General features: G+C 38.3%; 1 protein-coding gene across 5 annotated transcripts in view; it reads right to left on the bottom strand.

Moving 5' to 3' along the window:
- The window catches only part of LOC124644905 (glucose transporter type 1), a 154,072-nt gene that overhangs the window by 13,732 nt on the left and 118,714 nt on the right, over window positions 1-21,626 (bottom strand). For all 5 annotated transcript variants that reach the window (XM_047184575.1, XM_047184576.1, XM_047184577.1 and 2 more), the window contains 3 exons: window positions 13,440-13,536; window positions 12,038-12,203; window positions 1,099-1,236 (listed from right to left, as the gene is read on the bottom strand). In XM_047184575.1, coding sequence (XP_047040531.1) covers window positions 1,099-1,236; window positions 12,038-12,203; window positions 13,440-13,536 — 401 coding nt within the window. The remainder of the gene's footprint in view (window positions 1-1,098; window positions 1,237-12,037; window positions 12,204-13,439; window positions 13,537-21,626) is intronic.

Consider the following 21,626-nt stretch of genomic DNA (forward strand, 5'->3'; position numbering starts at 1 on the left):
ATTATAAATATTTAGCATTAGTATTCATCTAGGTTGCTTTTTCACCGTTTGCTTCAGCAATAGAAATTCTGGTTGTATAGTTTTATGTACGTTTCCTCGACGTTGAGGTCTATCGAAGCCAATGTTTGGACATGTTGGTTTCTACAAGATTGTGATACCAACCTTCGTCGGAAAACAGCTTTTGCGAACTGTCTTCGCTTTTCGAACCTTGTGAATTGTACACGTTGTCGCGCACTTACTATATGTGTAGAACATCGTGGCGGCACTTACTGCCACTGGGTCTATTTTCAGGCAACTAGTTGTGGCGTATTTTGCTCTTCTTCTGATGTCTCGAACCTGTTGGTATCCAATTCATCATAAGTACCTACCTGCGACATCGCCCTTATCTTCCTCCTTTGGTTTAACTCGTCGCCCTCCGAATTTACCGATTGCCTTCCCAAATTTTGATCGCGAGTCCCATGTTACTATATTAATTCTTCTTTTGGGTATCAAATTAATTACTTATACATTTAAAAATTCATGCAAATCATTAAAGAAAAGGGTAAGCCGTTTGTACAGTTCTAAAAATAATGAAAATAAATGTTTATATAGTTCGGCCATTCAGAGAATGCGTTCCTGACACGTCGCGATTGAACTGACGACGTAACTACATTCATTGATTATTGATATAATAATGTTGTTTTAATGCTCCTCAATTGTTAAAACGGTAAACAACCAGCAAAAATATTTTTATCGTAACTGCAACGCCATTGCAAAGTTACGTCGTCAGTTCAATCGCGACGTGTCAGGAACGCATTCTCTGAATGGCCGAACTATAATTAACAATTTGTAAAGGAAAATTGTACCTACAATAACCAGTAACTAAAGACAACATAACATTGCTATAACTTCAACTTTTTAAGTACCTGATCCTGCCGTGGCCGCCTCTGGTGTGCTTCTTTGCTAATACATTTATTTATTGATACTTCATTCAAGATCAGTCTACGTAAACACTTGTACTTTAATTTCGACTGCACATATTTGCTTAGGCATGTTCAAAGACAACATGTTCCTTGATATTGGTTGTAGTGACAGCGTTATTGTCGCTGTTTCACGTACCTGTTCCAGCAGCCTGAGCTTCCGCCTCTGCGAGTGCTCCTCGAGTCGGTCGACGTACTCGCGCAGCTCCTCGATCTCCTCCTTGACTTGCTGCACGGTATCCAACTCTTGCTTGATGGCGACCATGTCACGTTTCACCTGAGAAACATCTTCATTTTCATACCAGCTATCAAGAGTTACGAAGGAAGGAAAGATGGAGATGCCATAAGGAAGATAGGTCAGGCCCGTCTTGTAGGTCAAGCAAAGCATTACAGGCGTGATCAGTTACTGGAATACACGAGGCGTTCGGGTTCCTTGTCAAATCAAAATCAATCTGTCAAAGACTGGTCGTGTTGATTGGTGAATTATTTTGAAAATAATGAGCCATAGAAGGTTTTTGAAGATAATGAGCATTTGGCGCGTTACTTAATTAGCAGATTTTTCGTTATGACATCTCCACTAGTAATTTTGTTCTTAATGAGTTTGATTTACTTAATATACTAAGGCTAAGTTCAGATAGTCTCGAAGTACTTGTTTGTTTGTCAGAGATGTAACATGATTGTAATTAGCTGACGCATCCACATGCCCATTAGGTCCAATTAACGGCTTAATACGGTTTGATTCAGCAATTAAGCCCGACTAGACTATTACTGGGGCAGACCACAATGATCAAACGGATAGCCATCGTGACCACATAACCTCAAGCATTTCGTGGTACGCACCGTCAGGTATTAGCAATTCAAGTTAGGCATCGCGATATCACACTATTTAAGGTGAAATAATAACCTAAATACAATGATAATGAAACTTTGCATCTTTTTTGATAAAGCGTAGTGTTATCTTCCTCATCATTAACCATTTTGCCTGATATCGAAGAGCAAGTCCGCCATCCGTCAGATTGTACATGCATGGTACATACTTCCCAGTTGAAATTATTAACAAATTAGAATACAGTCTTATTAGATTTTCTACTATGAGTACCCATAACTTATTTTAGAAATGGAGCCATCAAAATAAAAACGTACTAAATTATATATTGAAAATGCTACATCATATAGTTCGGCCATTCAGAGAATGCGTTCCTGACACGTCGCGATTGAACTGACGACGTAACTACATTCATTGATTATTGATATAATAATGTTGTTTTAATGCTCCTCAATTGTTAAAACGGTAAACAACCAGCAAAAATATTTTTATCGTAACTGCAACGCCATTGCAAAGTTACGTCGTCAGTTCAATCGCGACGTGTCAGGAACGCATTCTCTGAATGGCCGAACTATAGTTATTTTAGTATATGTACCAGTTTCTACCAGTTTGAAAACCCACGAAGTCAGCTATGGTGCATGGCGACATATAAAACATATAAAACATATAAAACTGCAGTCAAAAAACGACCAGCTGAACTTCATATTATCGTGGAAACTCCTATTTTGCCAAGTAATAGGAGACACAGTTTTACCATTAGTTTTTTTTAATCACTATTATATTCTAGAACTAGCCGTTTGCCAGCGGTTTCACCCTCGTCCTGTGGGAATTGCTTACTGTCCGTAAGGAGATAAAATGTATTATATGTTCCTCCGGATTAATTTGGCATTCTAACAGTGAAAGAATTTTTCAAATCAGTCGAGTAGTTTTTGAATTTATCAATTACAAACAAAAATACATATTTTTCCTCTTTACAATATTAGTTTAGATAGCATGACTACAGGAAAATTCTGAATTACGTAAGTTTCGAAATTAGCAGAAATAGAAGCCGCATCGCGTGTATTTACACAAAATTGCTCCGTTCATTATAAATAATTGCAAAAATCATATGCAACGTTATCTGGAATATTGCATTTCAAAGAAAGGCGAATGATAAATGAGCGCAAAAACGTTTTACTAAAACATTGTTTGGGCATGAATATTTATGTGTAGGTAGCAAACAGTAATATGACAAGAGGAAGAGAATGCTGTAATACTGCTAAGACCCATCATTAAATCTTTAATCTCCTATTAAAGTCTGATAAGTACTGGTAGCTTTTAACATTCTTATTGGAAGATACTCTGAATCAATTTAAGAGAGTTTTATCTTTCTCATTTTCTCAAACTATCCAGTAGTCTGCTTACTGTCTTAAAAAAGTCCTCGGCTTTTCAAGTCACAGATTTTTGTACTGAAGCCTTTAACACTGGCATTGGATGCATCGTTCATCATTTGGACTTTTTGCAGTCGCCAACATGATCAGCCTTTTAATCGTCCCACAGCTGGGCACAGGCTTCCTCTCACACAGAGAAGGAATGAGCATTGATAGTCGTCAATTGTTTAGAATCCGATGCCTTGTCACGCGGAAAAACCGAACTGAGTGATTAGTGCGAGTTTTGCAAGTTAACTTTCTCGATGCGAAAATTGTCTTACCACTTTATCACGTAGCACTAATCTTGTTTATTTAATAAAGACTGTCATCGGTAGGTGGTCTCTTACACTCGCGCTCACTTGAGAGTATGAACATTATTATACGGCAAAATGAAGGAAGATGTCATATCTAAATCGAATACGATTCTTTATTTCGGTAGAGTTATAATTACGTATCGAGCGCGTTTGCTTACAAAACTCGGAATTCACTCTGAAACTCCGCTGTTAGAATGTTTAACTCAGTCCATGCAATTTCGAAGCTTCTGTAAATCGGTATAATGAACTTGCAGCCCAGGCCGTATAGTAGGATTTAGCTTGAAATAAATCAGAGGCAGTTACAGGTTATTGTGCCTTAACCTGACGAGGATTGAGGTGCACGGTGCTGCACGCGACGGCCCAATACCACACAATCATTCAGCTATTTACGGCACGTTGTGTTGTGAAGGTGTACTAAAAGGGGTTAAGAATATGGAACCTTGAGTTTTCATTGCAATTTTCTTGGAGGCCGCGACAATAGTTATGGAAAGGACAAGAGACAATTTCTCGTAACTAACCTAACCTTCCTCGGAGACACTCATCAATTGCTCTTTCTCTCCCCATTTGCGTTAATAATCGCTTAAATACAATTTAAGTACTTTTTGAGTTTATCGCAAAATGACTAACAAAAGTACAGACGCAACGCGGGACCGAATGTAAGTTTAAAATATATTTCTACTAATAAACGGAAATATCACCATTAGAGTACCCGCACACTGCAGACAGTTGACCCGAGGATAAGCAAATAAAAAAAAATGCCTCCCATCAAAGTTTTCAGTCGATCTGACACCGGCTAAACACCAGGATCTAAGTAGTCTGGTAGTGTGCAGACTACCGTTCATCTTTATACTGATATACGAGCGCAAACAAACTATCGGCCGACTAAAAGTTTGCAGTGTTAGGGTACCTTTAGTCTGACATGTTGCTAGAGTATGTAAGGCAAAATGTTTGGATATTCATTATAATACAAATACGCAACAAAATACAGGGCAAACAATTTTCACCAAAATGCACACAAAGGATTATGGAAACCGTCCATGCATCAAATATGTTGTGTCCTTTAAGTTAAAACCGAGTGAATGACGGCTAAACTATAATTTCGATAGTAATAGCATATTTCAATCTAAGCCAATATTCCATTGGTTATTTCAAATAGGTATTCGTACTGCGAATCTATTTGAACCAAACCAATTGCAAGCTTGGAAATGTAGCTGATATTCAAAATGACCTACTAAAATTGATTTTCTGAAAATTCATCACTATTTCACAGCAACCTGATTAATGAAATTTTTTTATGAAGTAAATACCTTTTTACATTATATAATATAAATATTCATAACTATTTTTATGTTGCAAAACTAATTGGAGAACCTAGTGAGAGTACTTATGTCTCTTAGCTTTCCGCCCGCGGTTTCACCCGCGTCCCGAGATAACTGCTTGCCGTAGTCGACTAGTGACAAAACTATCCAAGGTCCTTCTTCCGGCCTATCCACTAATTTTCAGGTAAACAGTCAGCCATTCTTGAGCTATAAGTAGTGTAAGTAACACCAGTTTCTTTTACTATAGACGAGAAAATTCAGAGACCCAAAAAGATCGCATTAAATGACGAAATAGTTTTGCCAATCACGATAACATCCGAACTATTATGTATTTCGTATTTATTTACATAGTAAGTGGGCGGGGCAGGTGGGTGGAAACGTACCGAATACTAGGTACTGAAAGGCTTTACATAGTGAGGATGCACTGACTGTAAATAGAACCTCCCATGTATCAAATTCTCGGAATTCGCTATCGAGTCGGTTATGTACTAAATTATTGCAAGTTAGACTTTGTATCCGTGAACGCGGCCCCGTATATAAGAATATACATTATACAATTCAGTAGATCAATGAGAAAGTTTTGCTCGATACATTTATTTATTTATATCAATCAATTATATATTTTTATTTATATATGTAAATAAATACATGTAAAAAAATATATGTTAATACCCTTTCGGTCAGACTATTATCGTGATTCCACAAAACCGTTTTATTGCTAATTATATTATACAAGGTGTACACTGCATGAAAATCTACTTAGTCGTTTTTTAATTTTTAACAGACGAACACAGACACAGCGGGTGACTTAATAACAGACTAACTGTTCCACACGGTTTCACCCGCATCCTTGAGAAACTTTATCCGTACACGAATAAAACATAGAGCCAATGTTGAGTGCATATTCTGTAGCTTAATAACAGTGAAAGAATTATTCGGTTCAGTAGTTCCGGAGCCTATACCAATAAAACAAACGAACAAACAATCAAATCTAGCCTCTTTGCATATTAGCTACATTTTGTCAATTAACGGTATTATATCTGTGGATTTGCTTACTGTACTACCCATACAAGTAATATCAAATTCCATCAAAGCAAAACAAATGATATACCTGTAGAAAATTGGGAACGACCGTAAGATTCACAAAAACCTTCATACACATTAGGTTATTTCTACAAGGCAAGCTATTCTGTTTTAACTTTGACCTGTTTCAAGTGGTCTGGTCGTCGTCTCTTGACTTGGCGAAACCTTGACCCAGCGCAGCCGAACCACCGCTGGACTACTTACATCGGGCACTTACGTCTAATTTGGCCAAGTTAACGAGCTTGCTTGGCCTACTTTCCAAGCATACGTTTGGTAGGTAATTGCGAAAACTTAGCGTTTGAATAGCGTATCTATACTGTACTAGCTTCCGCCCGCGTGGTGTATTGATAAAAAGTACCATATGTGTTAATAAAGGGCATCACCTATCTTCATAAAAAATTACACCATTCCTATCTTCATACATCCATTCCATTCATACATTATCACTAACTTTCACATTTATAAATAAGTAAGACTAATATAGCTGAAAATCGATCTCAGTGGCGTGCACTTGGAGAGGCCTATGTCCAGCAGTGGACTGCGATAGGCTGATGATGATGATGATGAAGACTAATATTGTACACAAACTCAAATGGTGTTACTATAAAATGTTTAACAGATCGTCACGTGTTTTAGAATTTTTCTTAAACACGTAACTTAAGTTGAAGTTGTGTTGTGAAGATCAAGAGAGTTTGTTTACTTTGAATAAATATTTCATTGTTAGTAGCCTATAGAATTTACCAGAGAAGGCTATAGGCTACTTTTTATTCGAGTGCATGATGTAGTGACCACGAAACGTGGGGGAAACCGCTGGTGGAAGCTAGTCAAACTTTTACAAGACAGATAAACTACAACTTTTGAGGATTTCCTAAATGATAAAACTATGGATTAAAAGCTATATAATAGACCTGTTATTGTACGTATTTGCGCGCCTATCATCAAAACCGGCCTCCTGTATGGTTACGTACAGTAGGAATATCGGGACTTTAATACTAAAAAGTCGCCATCTCTGTCACCATAAGATATCATCAATCAACCTTGATAGACAGACAATTTATTTATAGACGTAGCTATACTAATAAAAATTGAGATCTAAAATAAAATAATAAACAAAGCAAAATTCCAGAATTAGACTAAAACTTTGCATCAAACATTTTAAACCTTAATTATAAAATAGTTTCAAATATTTTTTGCGGATTGCACTTTTCTGTTACAAAGTTAAAAGGCAAACAAGCTTTGGTCACGACAAACATCACAATAGACTGAAGAAAGGCCGACAAGCAAAGACTTGTTGTGTAAATAAGAAAATAAGAAGTAATAAAAAGTAAGAGTATTTACAAAGTGTTGCAACTTGATATAATTATGAGCATCAAAGCGACGAGACTGCAACGCAAAGAGGTTTAATTGCCCAAGACTTTGCAGACAAAGTCAGGTAATTATTATTCTGACTTAAAAACTCGACATTTATTTACACAAAAAATCCCGCTATAAGACGCGCACACTGCAAACTTTTAGTCGGCCGATAGATGGTTTGGGCTCTTGATCTGTATAAAGACGAATGGAAGTACACACGCAACAACGGTCAGATCAATTTGTCCGGTATCAGACGGACTAAAAACTTTGGATTCACGATTTAAAAAAAAAAAAACAACCACAGGCAACAGTCGGCCGACTGTTCAGTTTGCAGTTTGCGTGCTTTATTTTTCTACTTTTAACAAGGAATTTATTGGAAAACTGATTGATGATTCGCTGTCGAGATTCCGTAAGCAGCTTAATGTCGACTTTTCTATTGGTACTCAATTTTTAAGTTGCTTACAAATAGATACTTACAATAGACAGCCACTTGAATTTTTGCTTTATTAGTGTTGTAAGTAGCTGTACTTTTTTACAAAAGTTGTGTTTATGAAATCATTATTTTATAGTCCGGTCAAAATAGACATTTGAAATAACAAAAATTCCCGGAAAGCCAAATTTTGGTGGAGAGCTTGAGTTTACCATTACAAATAAAATGTCAAAAGTCCCCATTGATCCCATGTATGCACGGTTTCAAGGAATGGGTCTTATAAAGAAGAAGAATTGTATTAATGTTCGTAGCCGTAGCACATTATCTCGTAGCATCGGCTAAATCGTAGCAGTTTAGCTCGTAGCACATACATCGCCATACGTTACATACTGGCTGATTCCCCGCGGTTTCACTCACGTCCCGTAGGAACTACTGCCCTTACCGGGATAAAATATAGCCTGTGTTACTCGAGGATAATGCAGCTTCTTAACAGTGAAATAATTTTAGTAATAGTTACGGACCCTTCAGGGCAAGACAAGGAAACAAAAATATGCATATGTCCTCTTTATTTTATTGGTATAGAATGTGACTGAGAACACGATATAAAATTCCATTTGAGGCATTAACTACTTTGTATAAAGGTCATATAATTGGCACTTAGTGGTAATTCTTCAACTGTGTACACGTCACCTTGAGTGCACGTGCCATAATGCCCATTGACACTATAAAATATGTAAAGAGCTATTATAATAAATGTTCAGTAACCTTCTGAAGGCAAATGTTTGCTTGTGTTCTTCACACATTAACTATTAGATCGATTTTGTAGCAATGACACGACAATTAAAAGTCAAAGATAGAATAATAGATCGGTTTAGCATATGCAAATATTTTTTTCAATTTGCTGTATCATCAGCCTGTTTTGGAGTCGGCTTCAAGTCTAACTGGATACACCTTAGTACCAGTGCTTTTACAATTAACAACTGCCTATATAATATGCTAGCTTTCGCCCGCGGTTTCACCGGCGTCCCGTAGCCGGATGGTGACAAAAACTTTCCTAAAACCTTCTCCCTGGTCTAAGTTTCCTCCCCTCTAATTTTCAGCCAAATCGGTCAAGCCGTTTTCATGTTATGTCGTGACAACGGAAAGCGGGTTTTATTTTAAATATATAGATATAGATAGATAAGACTGGTTGTCTGACTTACTGGCTTCTGACTACCCGTAACTACTGCCAAAGATGTTCTAATGACAACTGAAGACTAAATTTTATTGTGCTCTCTGAAACACAGTCACCGATTAGACTATCTGTACTAACGCTTGTTATTAATGTATTACAAATAAACAATTTGTAATTAATTCTAATTTCATAGTAATGAATGGGATGTATGTAATGTTCGCAATAATGTAGGTATACGAGTATTGAGCATTCGATCTGTTTCAAAGGACGTTATTATGTGCAGAACTGCACTAATACACAATTTGTCATCGGAACATCGTCAATAGGCTCTGTTATTGCCAGTTACCAGAACTCATTATATGTTTGAACTATCCATTTCCAGTTCAATATTAGATTTTGTATTCAAAATTGCGCTTAGTTTGAATGAAACAAGGAATCAAGTTATTATTTATCAATCCTAGTTAGAACATAATGACATTTTTGTGGTAAAACATCCTTTAGTCTGGCATGTTTAGTTTTGATAGAAAATAATAATATTCACACACACTCACATTCACCCAGAAATGATTTTATCTTACTGTCTAATGTTCGTCAAATATTTAGAAATACATATGTTTAAGAACATATCTGAATGTTGTAACTCAGATCTTCAAGATACAGGTCACCGCCTATTTTGAGGGTCACGGACAAAACTGTATCTACTGCAATTCTTATAATTATTTATCGAATCTTATTTTATGGCTTTGTATGTCTCTACCAGACCTCGGGACTATAGAGTCCCGGATTTTTGGGAGGCGAACGTGGGGCCGAAGCCAACACGCTGAAGCCCTTTTGAGACAACTTTAATGAAATGGTGACACAAAACCGACGATTATCCCTGTATACACTATAGAAATGTACCCAAGGACAATCCCCGGTTCTGTGCTAAACTATTGCTAACTATGGATGAAAACTACTTGGGCTATTGTGATGGGATGCTAATGGACTATAGTTCGGCCATTCAGAGAATGCGTTCCTGACACGTCGCGATTGAACTGACGACGTAACTACATTCATTGATTATTGATATAATAATGTTGTTTTAATGCTCCTCAATTGTTAAAACGGTAAACAACCAGCAAAAATATTTTTATCGTAACTGCAACGCCATTGCAAAGTTACGTCGTCAGTTCAATCGCGACGTGTCAGGAACGCATTCTCTGAATGGCCGAACTATAGGAATGGGGAAACTACGGGAACTATGGCACCTGCCGATGACAATGTATTAAATACATGTAAAAATGGCAGGTGGAGACTCGCCAGCTCACTTACTGGGCCCCCGGGAACCAGTCGCTAAATCGCAACAAGGGGGCAACAGGTACATGAGCGGCTGAAGGGTGAGGATACCTCGGCGGACTTTAAACGCAGATCACGCGCTCCCTGTGGGTCCAGCATCACCGGCCCACTCGCCACTTACCACGAGGCACCTACCCTCCGAGCGGGCTGCTAACCCTACTCTAGCGACTCCACTCTGACCGGCCGATGAAGGCAAGCCAAGAGACGGGAGACCTATCTCCCGTCATGCTTCACTCCGGCAGGCCGGAGATGGGGGACAGTATACTCTCCCTGGAGCACTCGGATATATAGCCCCGCGGGGTCGCTACTCCCCGTCATCCGCCTCAGATGCCCTGCGTATTATTTATCTTATCGAATAATTTAATTTAAAAACAAAAAGAACAATAATAATAATGATATCAGGTTCATATTTGAGTCCTATTAGAATTCTTTTCAGCGTTATCTTCACGAGAAATATTCGCGGCACTAGTGCAACATTGATATGGGCTTTCTATGGGAATAGTGCGTTGTATTGTGAGAGCCCCGACAAAGCGTTGGGATCTGAACTTAGCCATTGCCGTGACAGCTGCACTGACTCGGGGGATATTCGCCGACAACAACGCCAATTCATACTAATACCTTCTCGCCTTAACTTAAATGTTACTACTAAACTAATCTTTGAAGTTTTAGTAATTTAGTAATTTTAGACAATGCGAACTCATCTTTTGTGCACCGAATTCAATCGACGTCCGAAAATTATGCTTTGAGTTCTAAATCGGATCAAACACAGGACATTTATTGTGTATATCTAGACTCCAAAATATATCGGAGTACAGAATCTGTCTTTGCTGCACCATTGCTGACTAATAACATTTCATTCAAACGTCATTCTGCCTCTTGAAACGTTCTGAATATGGTTTTAGTTCTTGATCGGATTGAACGCCGAGGGCATATTGTGATGTCGTGGCTGATATCTAGAGGCTATTTCTCGGAATACAATATCTGTTTTGCACCACTGCTCAATAATAACATTTAATTCAAACGTCATTGTGCCTGTTGCAAACGTTTATATTTGGCAGATATTCAGTAACTATAGCCAGACATATTGACGTATCTGCCTAGCCTGCCAGGCAAAATCGATGGTGTATTTGCCTGTCAGTTATATCGGCAAGGAGATCCTTCAGATTTGCTCAACATCTATGGCTGGCGTCATACATAAATGTTATGGCGGATCCACGTCTAAAGTCTGTATCACTTTAAGTTTGTACAAATGTCTGTACGACCTTAAAGTTTCAGTAAAAATCAGTGGTAACACAAAGTCTGTGTAAAAAATTTTTGTCTGAGAGAAAATGTGATGACTTGTGCAGACGACTGCCTCGTTGGTCTAGTGATCGCAAGCGCGGCTGCTGTGCTCGAGGTCTCGGGTTCGATTCCCGGGTCGAGCCGAAATCGCTTTGTGGGTTTTCTTAAACTTTCACAATGCAGCCCGTAGTCTGGAAGTTGGTGATTGATTCGCCTGTGCATCGGAGAGCACGTAAATGTCGGTCCTGCGCCTGATCTCTTTCCGGTCGTGTCGGATTACCGTCCCATCTGGTTATGAGAGTGAAGGAATAGCGCAAAAAAGTCCCGCGCAGCTGGCTGATCTCCTTAAATGAGAACAGCCGCCGTGGCCGAAATCGGCCGTGGAAGACTATATTATAATCATTGGCTCAACTTTTGTAAAATTCCATGAAAAGCTGTATCACATTTCCACTCAGACTTTTAAGTTCGTCCTGACATTTGTATAAACTTAAAGTCTGTGTCGTGTGGCTACCATTACAAGTTTGGAATAGTAAGATTGGAGGTATTGTACTCACCTCGGAGACCTCACTCTGGCATGATTCGACGCTCTTGGTCAACTCCTGAAGCTGGGTGCGGATCTCGCAGAGCGCCACGGTCGTCTCGAGCTGGCGGTCGCCTCGTTGCAGGTCATCCAGTTTGGCCGTTAGATTCATGCTCATTATGCTCACCTGTCTCTGTAGGCTACAGCCAAAGTCAAGGTTAGTCACACCAGCAAGCTCAACTCCAAGCTGAGGCCTCGCGGCCTTCCTCACTACTCGACAACTTTCCACTCTAACTAGTTATTCGTCACCACTTTTTACTCGGACTAGGCATAACCAGAGTACACTCAGTAAAAGCCTTGATTACTTGGAATATTCTAGAAGGTACGTGGATATCAAAGCAGTTCTGACCGAAATATCTTAGCCTCACGCCTCGAATTTTATGATCATTTATTTAATCTGAGACGTAACGAAAGCCAATTTTCACAGCGACCTAAACGAAAATTATTTGTTTAGTACATAAAGGGATATGTTTTTTGAACAATTTGTTTGCGTTGTCTTAGAGAAGCGAGGAAGGCGCGACCACCTCTAAGTGATTTATTTATATTATCAATTAGAAACTGATATTGTTGGTGGTTATTTAGTTTGAGTTAGTAGACCACAATATTTTAATAACTTACGCTTCTTATTAAAAAAAATAGGAGAATACTTTCCTAAAGCTATTTTTTCCATCTATAATTCTCTTTTACAATTTTGAGAATCTTTAAAAATATTTAGTAACTAAAGCGTATTTGATTCATAGAATGGAATTTTAAGGTTGAAAATGAAAATACTTTTAAATTTTTAGTGTTTCGTGTGAAATATAAAAACCATTGTGCTAATCCAGTAAAATAATGTTTATTAATTAATGTTATTAAAAACTTTGAGGTGAAAGGTGAACACAGACAAAAGGTGAATGCAGTGAGTCAACTTCAATTTCATCTGTCACTAAACTCTGTACATTGTTTTGTTGACAAAGGACACAATACTTTTGTTAGGAAATTCTATTGCCTTCTAATTTCTATGGAAAACACTTGATTGAAACACTACATTGAAACGTTACAACCACACCCATGCAAGCATATCCCGTCCTATCCCCAGTATGTCAGAGGCAAGTGCTAAGCACGCATGTGTTCCGGGTAGCGAGAGACAAGGTCGTGGCCATTGATGCTAACCACGGTGCCATGGTCCGATGTATGATAGGAACTGTGAATGATGCAGCCACCGCGCTCCGACTCAGACGCATCGTCATATCTGTTATACGAGATAGGATGCCAAGCCAAGGTGAAACAAAATGTAGAAGACACATCGACACATAGAGAGATCCTTATGATCGAATGCAAATGAAGCCAGTATTAAAGGCGGAAAGCTTTCCGGTATTGTCGCTATGGTCACGTACCTAAGTAGTAGCTCCCTGAGTGTGGTCTCGTCTTCCTCCGTCGTCGCATATCGTGTCAGCTTGCCTCCGGCCTCCCGGCCCACATGGTCTGGTACCACTGCGTCAAAACTACTTGTTTATTTTATTTTTTACATAACTAACTTCCCGAGTCGTTACGTCATTTGTTTGCCCGTTCGTTTTTGTGTTTTATGCCGCAGAGTTTGTGGTTTAGAATTGGGATTACCGAAAGGATGCGTGGCTCATAATTTGGACGGTTGGTGCTACGAATACCTACTCAGCATCGAACCTTTCACCGTTTGCCAATTAGCTTCGATGGCCACGACAGGGTCCCTAATTAATTTTGATGTTCAGCGATACCCACAAACTGGTATGGAAAACAAAAATTAAAATTTGCCATTTTTATCGCGAAAGGGTATATTATTTGTAAAAAAAATAACGTTTTGTAAAACAATTATTTTAGCACCCTGGTTAATTTCACGAGAGACACGTTTTATGTTTGTTGCTTTAGTGTCTTAAATGTTTTTTTAAAGTGACGCCGGATACATTAGCATTATTGATTATTTAATTTTTAAGCAGTTATTATGTACCTGTGGAATTTAGACAGTTCACTTTAAACACATTGAGCAGGATCGTGCGATTTTCCGACAACAGTATTGCAGGAAAATTGCACGATATTCTGAGAACAAGCTCCGATGAATGAAACACAGATGAGTTCACAACAGAGACAACATGAATATCAAAGAGGTGAAGTTTACAGAGATGGTACATCGTGACAAGAGACTGACATTCCATGCACGTGACAATACTAATGTGACACCGACTAGATGAATTTACAATAAGTTTCTTAATGACAGTGTGTATTGATAGAAGGCATGTTTCGGCGACGAGGGCTCTGCTGCTGATAAGGCATAGCAGCAGCAGACCGCGCGCATCGAAAAAGGAGACACTCAAACGTGGGGGTCTCAAGTAGTAGCAGACGCGGCCATCCGTAGTTAGGCACGCACCGACAATCTCGTAGTGAATAAGTGTTAATGTTTTATATTTTAATTTAATGTTGTATGTAAATATTATAGATGTAAGGTTAGGCCTGTGACTATTTTTATTGTTATGTTGAAATAATTATGTTTGTTATCATGATTACTTATTTTATATTATGTAAATAAGTTGAGAAATTAAATGTTTGAATGCGGGTTGGTTTTATTTATCTGCATAGGGAACCTGGGGCTAAGTCACCTGCAGTATGCTATGTTGGGCATAGCCCTGCTAATGCCGTGGTATAACGGTGGCTTAGCCACAGAGATAGGCGTCCTGCTCATCACCACGTAGTGATGGGTAGGGTTATCGAATCCAGGCAGTACCACCACCCTAGGATAAAACGCTAAGGCGTGTCAGCCCCAGAGAGCCAGGGCACCACTTCGTGACCATGGATAGGTCAAAGGGCGGTTGGTACATACGGATCACAGCCGTGTGGTGAGAGTAAATAAGAATTTACTTAGAGCTCGCGAATAAAAGGCGACACCCACACACGTCACTTCGCAACGAGTCTCCGCCGAAACAACACGTCGCGCCCGGGCTGCTGGAAGAAATCAAGCAAGTGTATTATTTGTTCCCGTCCCCGACTAGCATCAAGCAAACGTGAACCGACCGAGTATCTTCTGTCTCCACGGCGCACAAGCAGCGTGCGCGGGGTGTGACGTAACCGGCGCTCTAACATCATTTGCTTTGCACCAACTAGGGAGACTGCCCCTGCCGCCGAACAAGATCTACGGGTGGCCCAAACAGCATGTATATCCAAGAAACAAAATATCCTAAATAGAAACCAATAATTCCCAAAAGCGGCATAGGAAATATTCGAACAGAACAAGAGCAGATGGAACATTCTTACAAATCCCATTTAGGTATGACGCCAAATTAAATGCAGTATTGGAATCTCTGATCCGTTCTACTCTGTGGTGCATTACTAGGAATTCATTTCATTGACGGGTCGGTCGCGAAATAGCTACATATCTACGTACCTACGCCGATACTCGCTCTCGTAGCGAATAGTTAAATCTGGAATTCCGGACACACACACATAGGCGAGTTTCATTCATGGATTTATCAAGTAAGGGAGTGCACGTCATAAGCCCTTCATGAATGAAAGCTGCATGTTGGCTGCATACGAGCGTTTAGTCTGAAGATTTTATTAGATTTTTGTATTGTTTCACGTGCGTCTAGAAAGTTGTCTTTAACATTTCTAACTGTAGCAAGAATTGTAATTAGGCAAGTTTTAATATAAAACTTTTGTATGATAAAATTAAGTAGGTATTAATAATAAACTTTCCTTATCACCAATTTTTTATAATTTATTTTACAGAAATTAAGGATATCCGAACGACTGATTCGAAATAACGTACTTATAGCAAGGGAAAAATATGCTTTATTAAATACTTAATAGTTTTGTTACATCAATGTAAACTTATTTATCAGTTAACTAGCCGTTTTCCCGCGGTTTCACCCGCGTCCCGTGGGAGCTACTGTCCGCACCGAGGTAAAATATAGCCTATGTTACTCGCAGATAATTTAGCTTTCTAATGGTGAAAGAATATTTAAAATCAGTCCAGTAGTTTTTAAGTTTATCCATTACAACCAAACAAACAAAGTTTTCCTCTTTACTTAATTAGTATAGAAGTATAGATTAACAACATTGGTATATTCATCGATAGACAGTTGGCCTTTCGTTTTCTTTTATTATTATAATTCACTTGTAAGGCCAGTGTTGTAGCAATAGCAATTCAGGACTTTTCCAAAATTGACATGACAAAATGTTATAGTTGCCTGTAAGTGTTTGTTACACTTGTATTCATACCTTTAATAATGTATTTATTTTATATTGTAATAGTTGATAACTCTAAATAAAACGCATCGCTTGCAACCAGCCTGCAAGTTACCGTGACGTCACTACCTCTCGATTGATTAGCTCACCTGCCGAGTGCCGTGCACCGGCAAATCTCCCACCAACAATACAAATTGAATTCACAAACCGAATCCCTGTTTACGATATAAGAGAGAGTATTTCAGTTCCGAGAATAGAAAGCGAGTCTGTCTGCAACTCTATTGTGAAACCTGATATAAGTTGTGTATACAGTTCGTAGTACTACGAATTAAGTGTGTTTACTAACACAGGTGCTCCGTAAAGAGATGTTTTGATGTCTGTCGTGGGTTGATATTTTAATACATTTATTTATATACTTACTACTCAGTTAAGGATATCTGCATGGTTAGTTATTTGCCTTTTTTTATATGTGTTGGAGCCAGTTTACAGTGTTTTAAATGGAGTGACTGCCTATCGGACCTAAACAACCCGGTTACAAAGGGCAACCCGACACCCTTTGTTAAGACTGGTTGGACTTTCTGGCTTCTGAATACCCGTAGCGACTGCCAAAGACGATCAAATGAACGCCGGGACCCACTAATTTATTTTGCCTTCCGAAACACGTAAGAACTCTTCATGACAAGATGATGTTAACCCATCCACGTGCAGACTGTACCAAGCGTTGCTTAACTTTATAATTGTTCGGCTTTGATTTGGCCACGAGCCCTTCGTTATTTGTTCATAGTTAATTTTCAACAAGCTGTATCTCTGAGGAAGATGATTGTTATAAAAATAAAATTCGAATAACTCTAAAGAAACTAACAAAAGAACAACATGACAAAGTTTTGTTAACTTAAAGAGCACGGCGCACGGTCTATGAAAAGTATTTTTCTTCATAATTACACTAAATGCTTTTTGTGTAAAAATGCGCTTTCATTTAGCTCAAGTAAAATTAATTTTTTGACTTTTAGAATTTTCAGGAGTTTTTTTTTTGTTTTTTTTTTTTCAGGAATACTTTGGGAGCTGTTTTGCTTTTTTTATATGTTACAGAAATCATCATCATCATCAGAAAATCAACGATGCAAAAATATCCTTAAGGGCAATTTCATATCTGACAGAAGATGTGTCGAGGGTAAAGTAAATGTATGATCGACGCACTAACGCATCATCGGCTAGGTGTGAATAGGTGTGAATGACTGAATGTTTTATCGTATGTTCGATCGATAATACGCGACGCACGTTCGGCGAGATAAACTTCCCTAAATAGAGAGTAAAATAATATGAATAGGATTGTTTTAAGTTTCTTTAAGGAATGTCTTACAACTGTCTGAGGGAATTAAAGTAGTTTGTAACATGTTGACACTGTTTTGTTTCAATGTTACGTTTTGTTTCCGGAACACAGAATCATGAATGAGTTAGACAGTTCTCATTTTATATGAAATTAGTTGTAAGAGTTTGTTATATTCTTCCGCAGCGTGGAAGTTGCCGGTGTTATAACCCCGTGCCGTTGGGAGAAAGTCGTTGTCAAAATGCAACAAAAATACATTATCTGTGAAAATTTCAGTTCTCTAACTATCAAGGTTCATGAGATACAGCCTGGTGACAGACCGACGGACGGACGGACGGCCAGAGGAGCGAAAACAATAGGGTCCCGTTTTACCCTTCGGGGACAGAACCCTAAAAATACGTTAAAAAGGACAGAAGGCGTTTTAATTTAGTATGGGGCAGGACCAAAACTGTATTAGCTTTACCTTTTTTAGCCATATTCACCTAAGTAATAATGACTCACAAGATAAAACTACATGACGTCTTCCTGCTTTCAACATATTTTCTGAAGGAATTGAAAACTTATTTCTTTAGCAGCAGCTTGGCTCAAATAGAACGCTAAATCTTCCCTCATCCAATTAATATTGAGAAAAATATTTCCTCGAAAGCTAATACTTGAACAGGCATAAAAAAGTATAATGAAACTATGAAAGAAGGTAGATTAGTTCCGATAATTAATCTTAAGAAAAATGTGAAGTTTTAAAACGATTGAATTTCAATCTAGACTTTCAGTTTATTCTTGAAAGTTTTAAAGTTGGTAATCGAATATAAAAATCGAGGAACGCCTTTTATTGAAGACATTGCAATCCAATTGAAATACCTTTTAATAAAACTCAAAGCCGGGGCAGATCTATAAAGACGAACTAGATACATCCAGATTTGATGATTTTCTTGTAAAAAAAAATGCCAAATACTATAGTCTGTTTTATAATCTCGTAGACTAAATTGACACTTGCAAAATGACAAATTTACAAATAATGTTGCTAGCTTTTTTGTGCAGTGTTGTACTTATGATACCAGTTTGTTGAATCGTTTAATTTTCATTCAAAGTTTTATATTTCAAATTCACTCACTTCATACAAACTGCCAGGGACAGCTGACCACGCAACGCTGTGCGTACCTAATCATCAAGGATAAGCACATTATTTCAGTGTTACTTATTGTAAAAAAACGATACTTGTTTTATTAACGCTAAGTTTCGGTTGTGCCACATCACTATTTAGGAATTGCAATAAACTGACAACACTCGTAATATCAGTTTAGTCTACGAGATTAAAAAACAGACTATAGGTGTATAACTAGGTATTTTATTGCATACGATATTATGTTTATTTTAGTGTGCAGTATATATTTACTTTATTTCATCCATGTTTCGGTTTATTAACATTCCATAAGTTGCACTTACAATAAGGTTTGATGTCAGAAAACCCAATTTTGGGTTTAGCTCGCCCTGATAGATCTTCTCCAAAATGGTTATATATTTATAAAAAGTGTGTGCAATAAATTACGACATGTTTACTAACTCTTGTAAAGCTACAAACAATGCATCGATTACCCGAGTCAAACGAGTAACGATCTCTCGAGAAGTTTCCTGAGCGTGTTCCAGCACGGATCAGGTTTCTCGACACAACCGGTAATGGAACGCTTGCTCACAGCCTTTGTACCCGGGTAACCGTATGTCAGCGAGGTTAATCTCGTAACAGGATAACTTAATTTTCGCCGAGTGCCTATATAAAACCGATGCAGCACTGAGTCAATTAAGCATTTAATTTGCGGTTTTTCAACGACCATGTTTTGCTTTTAAACAATGAAAAATATTTACATTTATGCCACGTAATATGCAAAATGTTTAACGAGGTTTCTATTAAAAATAAATTGCTTGTCACGGCATCAACCATTTTTATTGTCTCTTCATAACAGGGCTGGCAGTGTGGGGATGCTATTGTTTTTTAGATTAAAATTCGTTGTTTTAATTTGTTTAAGAAGTACATACTTCAATTGTTTATTTTACGAGGGCTGCCTTTTAAGTTGTGTCGTTTGAAATAAGTATAGATAATCCAATAGGTTATTACCGTTTATTATTTTTTTAAGAATACTTAGCGATATTTAATGCACTTTTGCATGCATTCAAATCAGTTTTTAAATATTTATTCCATTCCAAAGTGGGGGTAGTCAAAACGGCCGATTTGTATACGTCAACAGCTTCTTCAGGTGTGCTGAAAGGTAGTCCACGAAGAATTTTCTTAATTTTGGTTAATGTATTAAAATCATTAGTGCTTAAGTTACAGCTGTAAGGTGGATGATCCAATATTACAACATTTTGGGAACTCAAAAACATCGGTGTTTGGCGGGCGGTGCGCGAACTTGCATTGTCATGGTGCAGTATCATTCGAAGTCTTGGATAGTTTTTTCTAAATTCGGTGATGACTTTTGGCAAACAAACAATGGTATACGAGTCAGCGGTAACCATGTCGCGATATTTTAGTACAATAGTGGCGACACGATCACCCTTTGCCAAAAACGAGACAACCATTTTTTTTTTAAGTGCTTTGCGAGCGTACGACTTTGGTCGGTTTTGGCTCGTCTTGGAAGACCTAGACAGCTGACTGCTGCTTAGAATCCGGATCATAAGCGTATATCCAGGACTTGTTATCACTAACTATATCATAGACCTGCTTTGACTCTCCTCGGTCGAATCGCTGCAGAGTTTGACGTCACCAACTTACTAGGGCTGTTTCTTGGTCGTCGCTAAGAAAATGTGGTATCCATGGAGAGATCATCTATCTTACGCCAAGTTCTTCGTGTAGGATATTTTTGACTGTGGTCCCTGAAATGCCCACGGATGCCTCTATTTCACCATATGCTACATGTCCGTCTGCGAGGATTAGCTGCCGCACAGCCTCGATATAAACTTGCATCATGGCGGTTTTTGGACGACCTTCACGAGGCTTGTCACTGAAGCTAGAGTGCCCAGGTTGAAATTCTAAATATCAGCGTTCTGCGGTCCTAAGGAATGGTGCTACATCACTAAATACAGAATTAATCTCTTTCTAGTACTGAAGTCGCGACAATCCCCTTTTAAAGTTGTAGAAAATTATCGCACTCAAATTTTCCTTACACATTTCCATTTTTGCAACCGACCTGTCACTTTTGAATGGACGATACAATAAAACTATTCGACCTAATTAAAAACATTCTTTTGTTTTCGAATTCTAAATTCAAAAAGATTCAAATAGCATATATATATATTTTTAAAAATCGCGGGAGGTTACCAAACGACAGAACTTAAAAGGCAGCCTTACGTAATTTCGTCTGCTACGAGATTAGTTAGCCCAACGGCCAAATCTTGATTCCAATCAAAGTTTTCAGGCGACCTGATACCGGCTAAATACCTGATCTTTACAATGTGCTTACTACCGTTCATCTTCATACTTATTTATGAGCCCAAACAAACTATTGCCTACTAAAAGTTTGCAGAGCGCGTGAACTCACAGATTTAACAAAGTTATAAATGCCTCCTCAGTTAGCGTTGAACAAACCGCCATTTAAGCGGCATTGTCTACAAATAAAGCAGTGATCTGAACGAGCGTGTACAAGTCTAATATAATTAAAAGTGAAACCGTCCCACTAAGCCGAGTTCTGCACAAACTGCATAACTTTTAACAGCGAACGAACAAGTTTTAACTAGCAGACATCAGGCGGCCGTGTGATCAAACTATATTGGAACACGGTAGTGAAACACGTCGAAGCGCGGTAACAGGGCGGAACTTTCACTACGAGTGCTTATCATCGTATTCACTCTTTGAGTCGTGTGTTTATACGTGAACCGGCTGACTTTTAGTTGCACTTTCCACGGTAAATACCTGAGTTATGTCCTAGTTTACGGCAGGTCAGCAAGCGTCCTATTTATTAATTAATAATATTTACACTTTGTTAACATGACTTACGAGACATAGGAGGATGATGATGATGATTAACATGACTTACGGCCCAAAGTATCCATATAC

This window comes from Helicoverpa zea, chromosome 31, assembly GCF_022581195.2.
Source record: "Helicoverpa zea isolate HzStark_Cry1AcR chromosome 31, ilHelZeax1.1, whole genome shotgun sequence".
Lineage (NCBI taxonomy): Eukaryota > Metazoa > Arthropoda > Insecta > Lepidoptera > Noctuidae > Helicoverpa > Helicoverpa zea.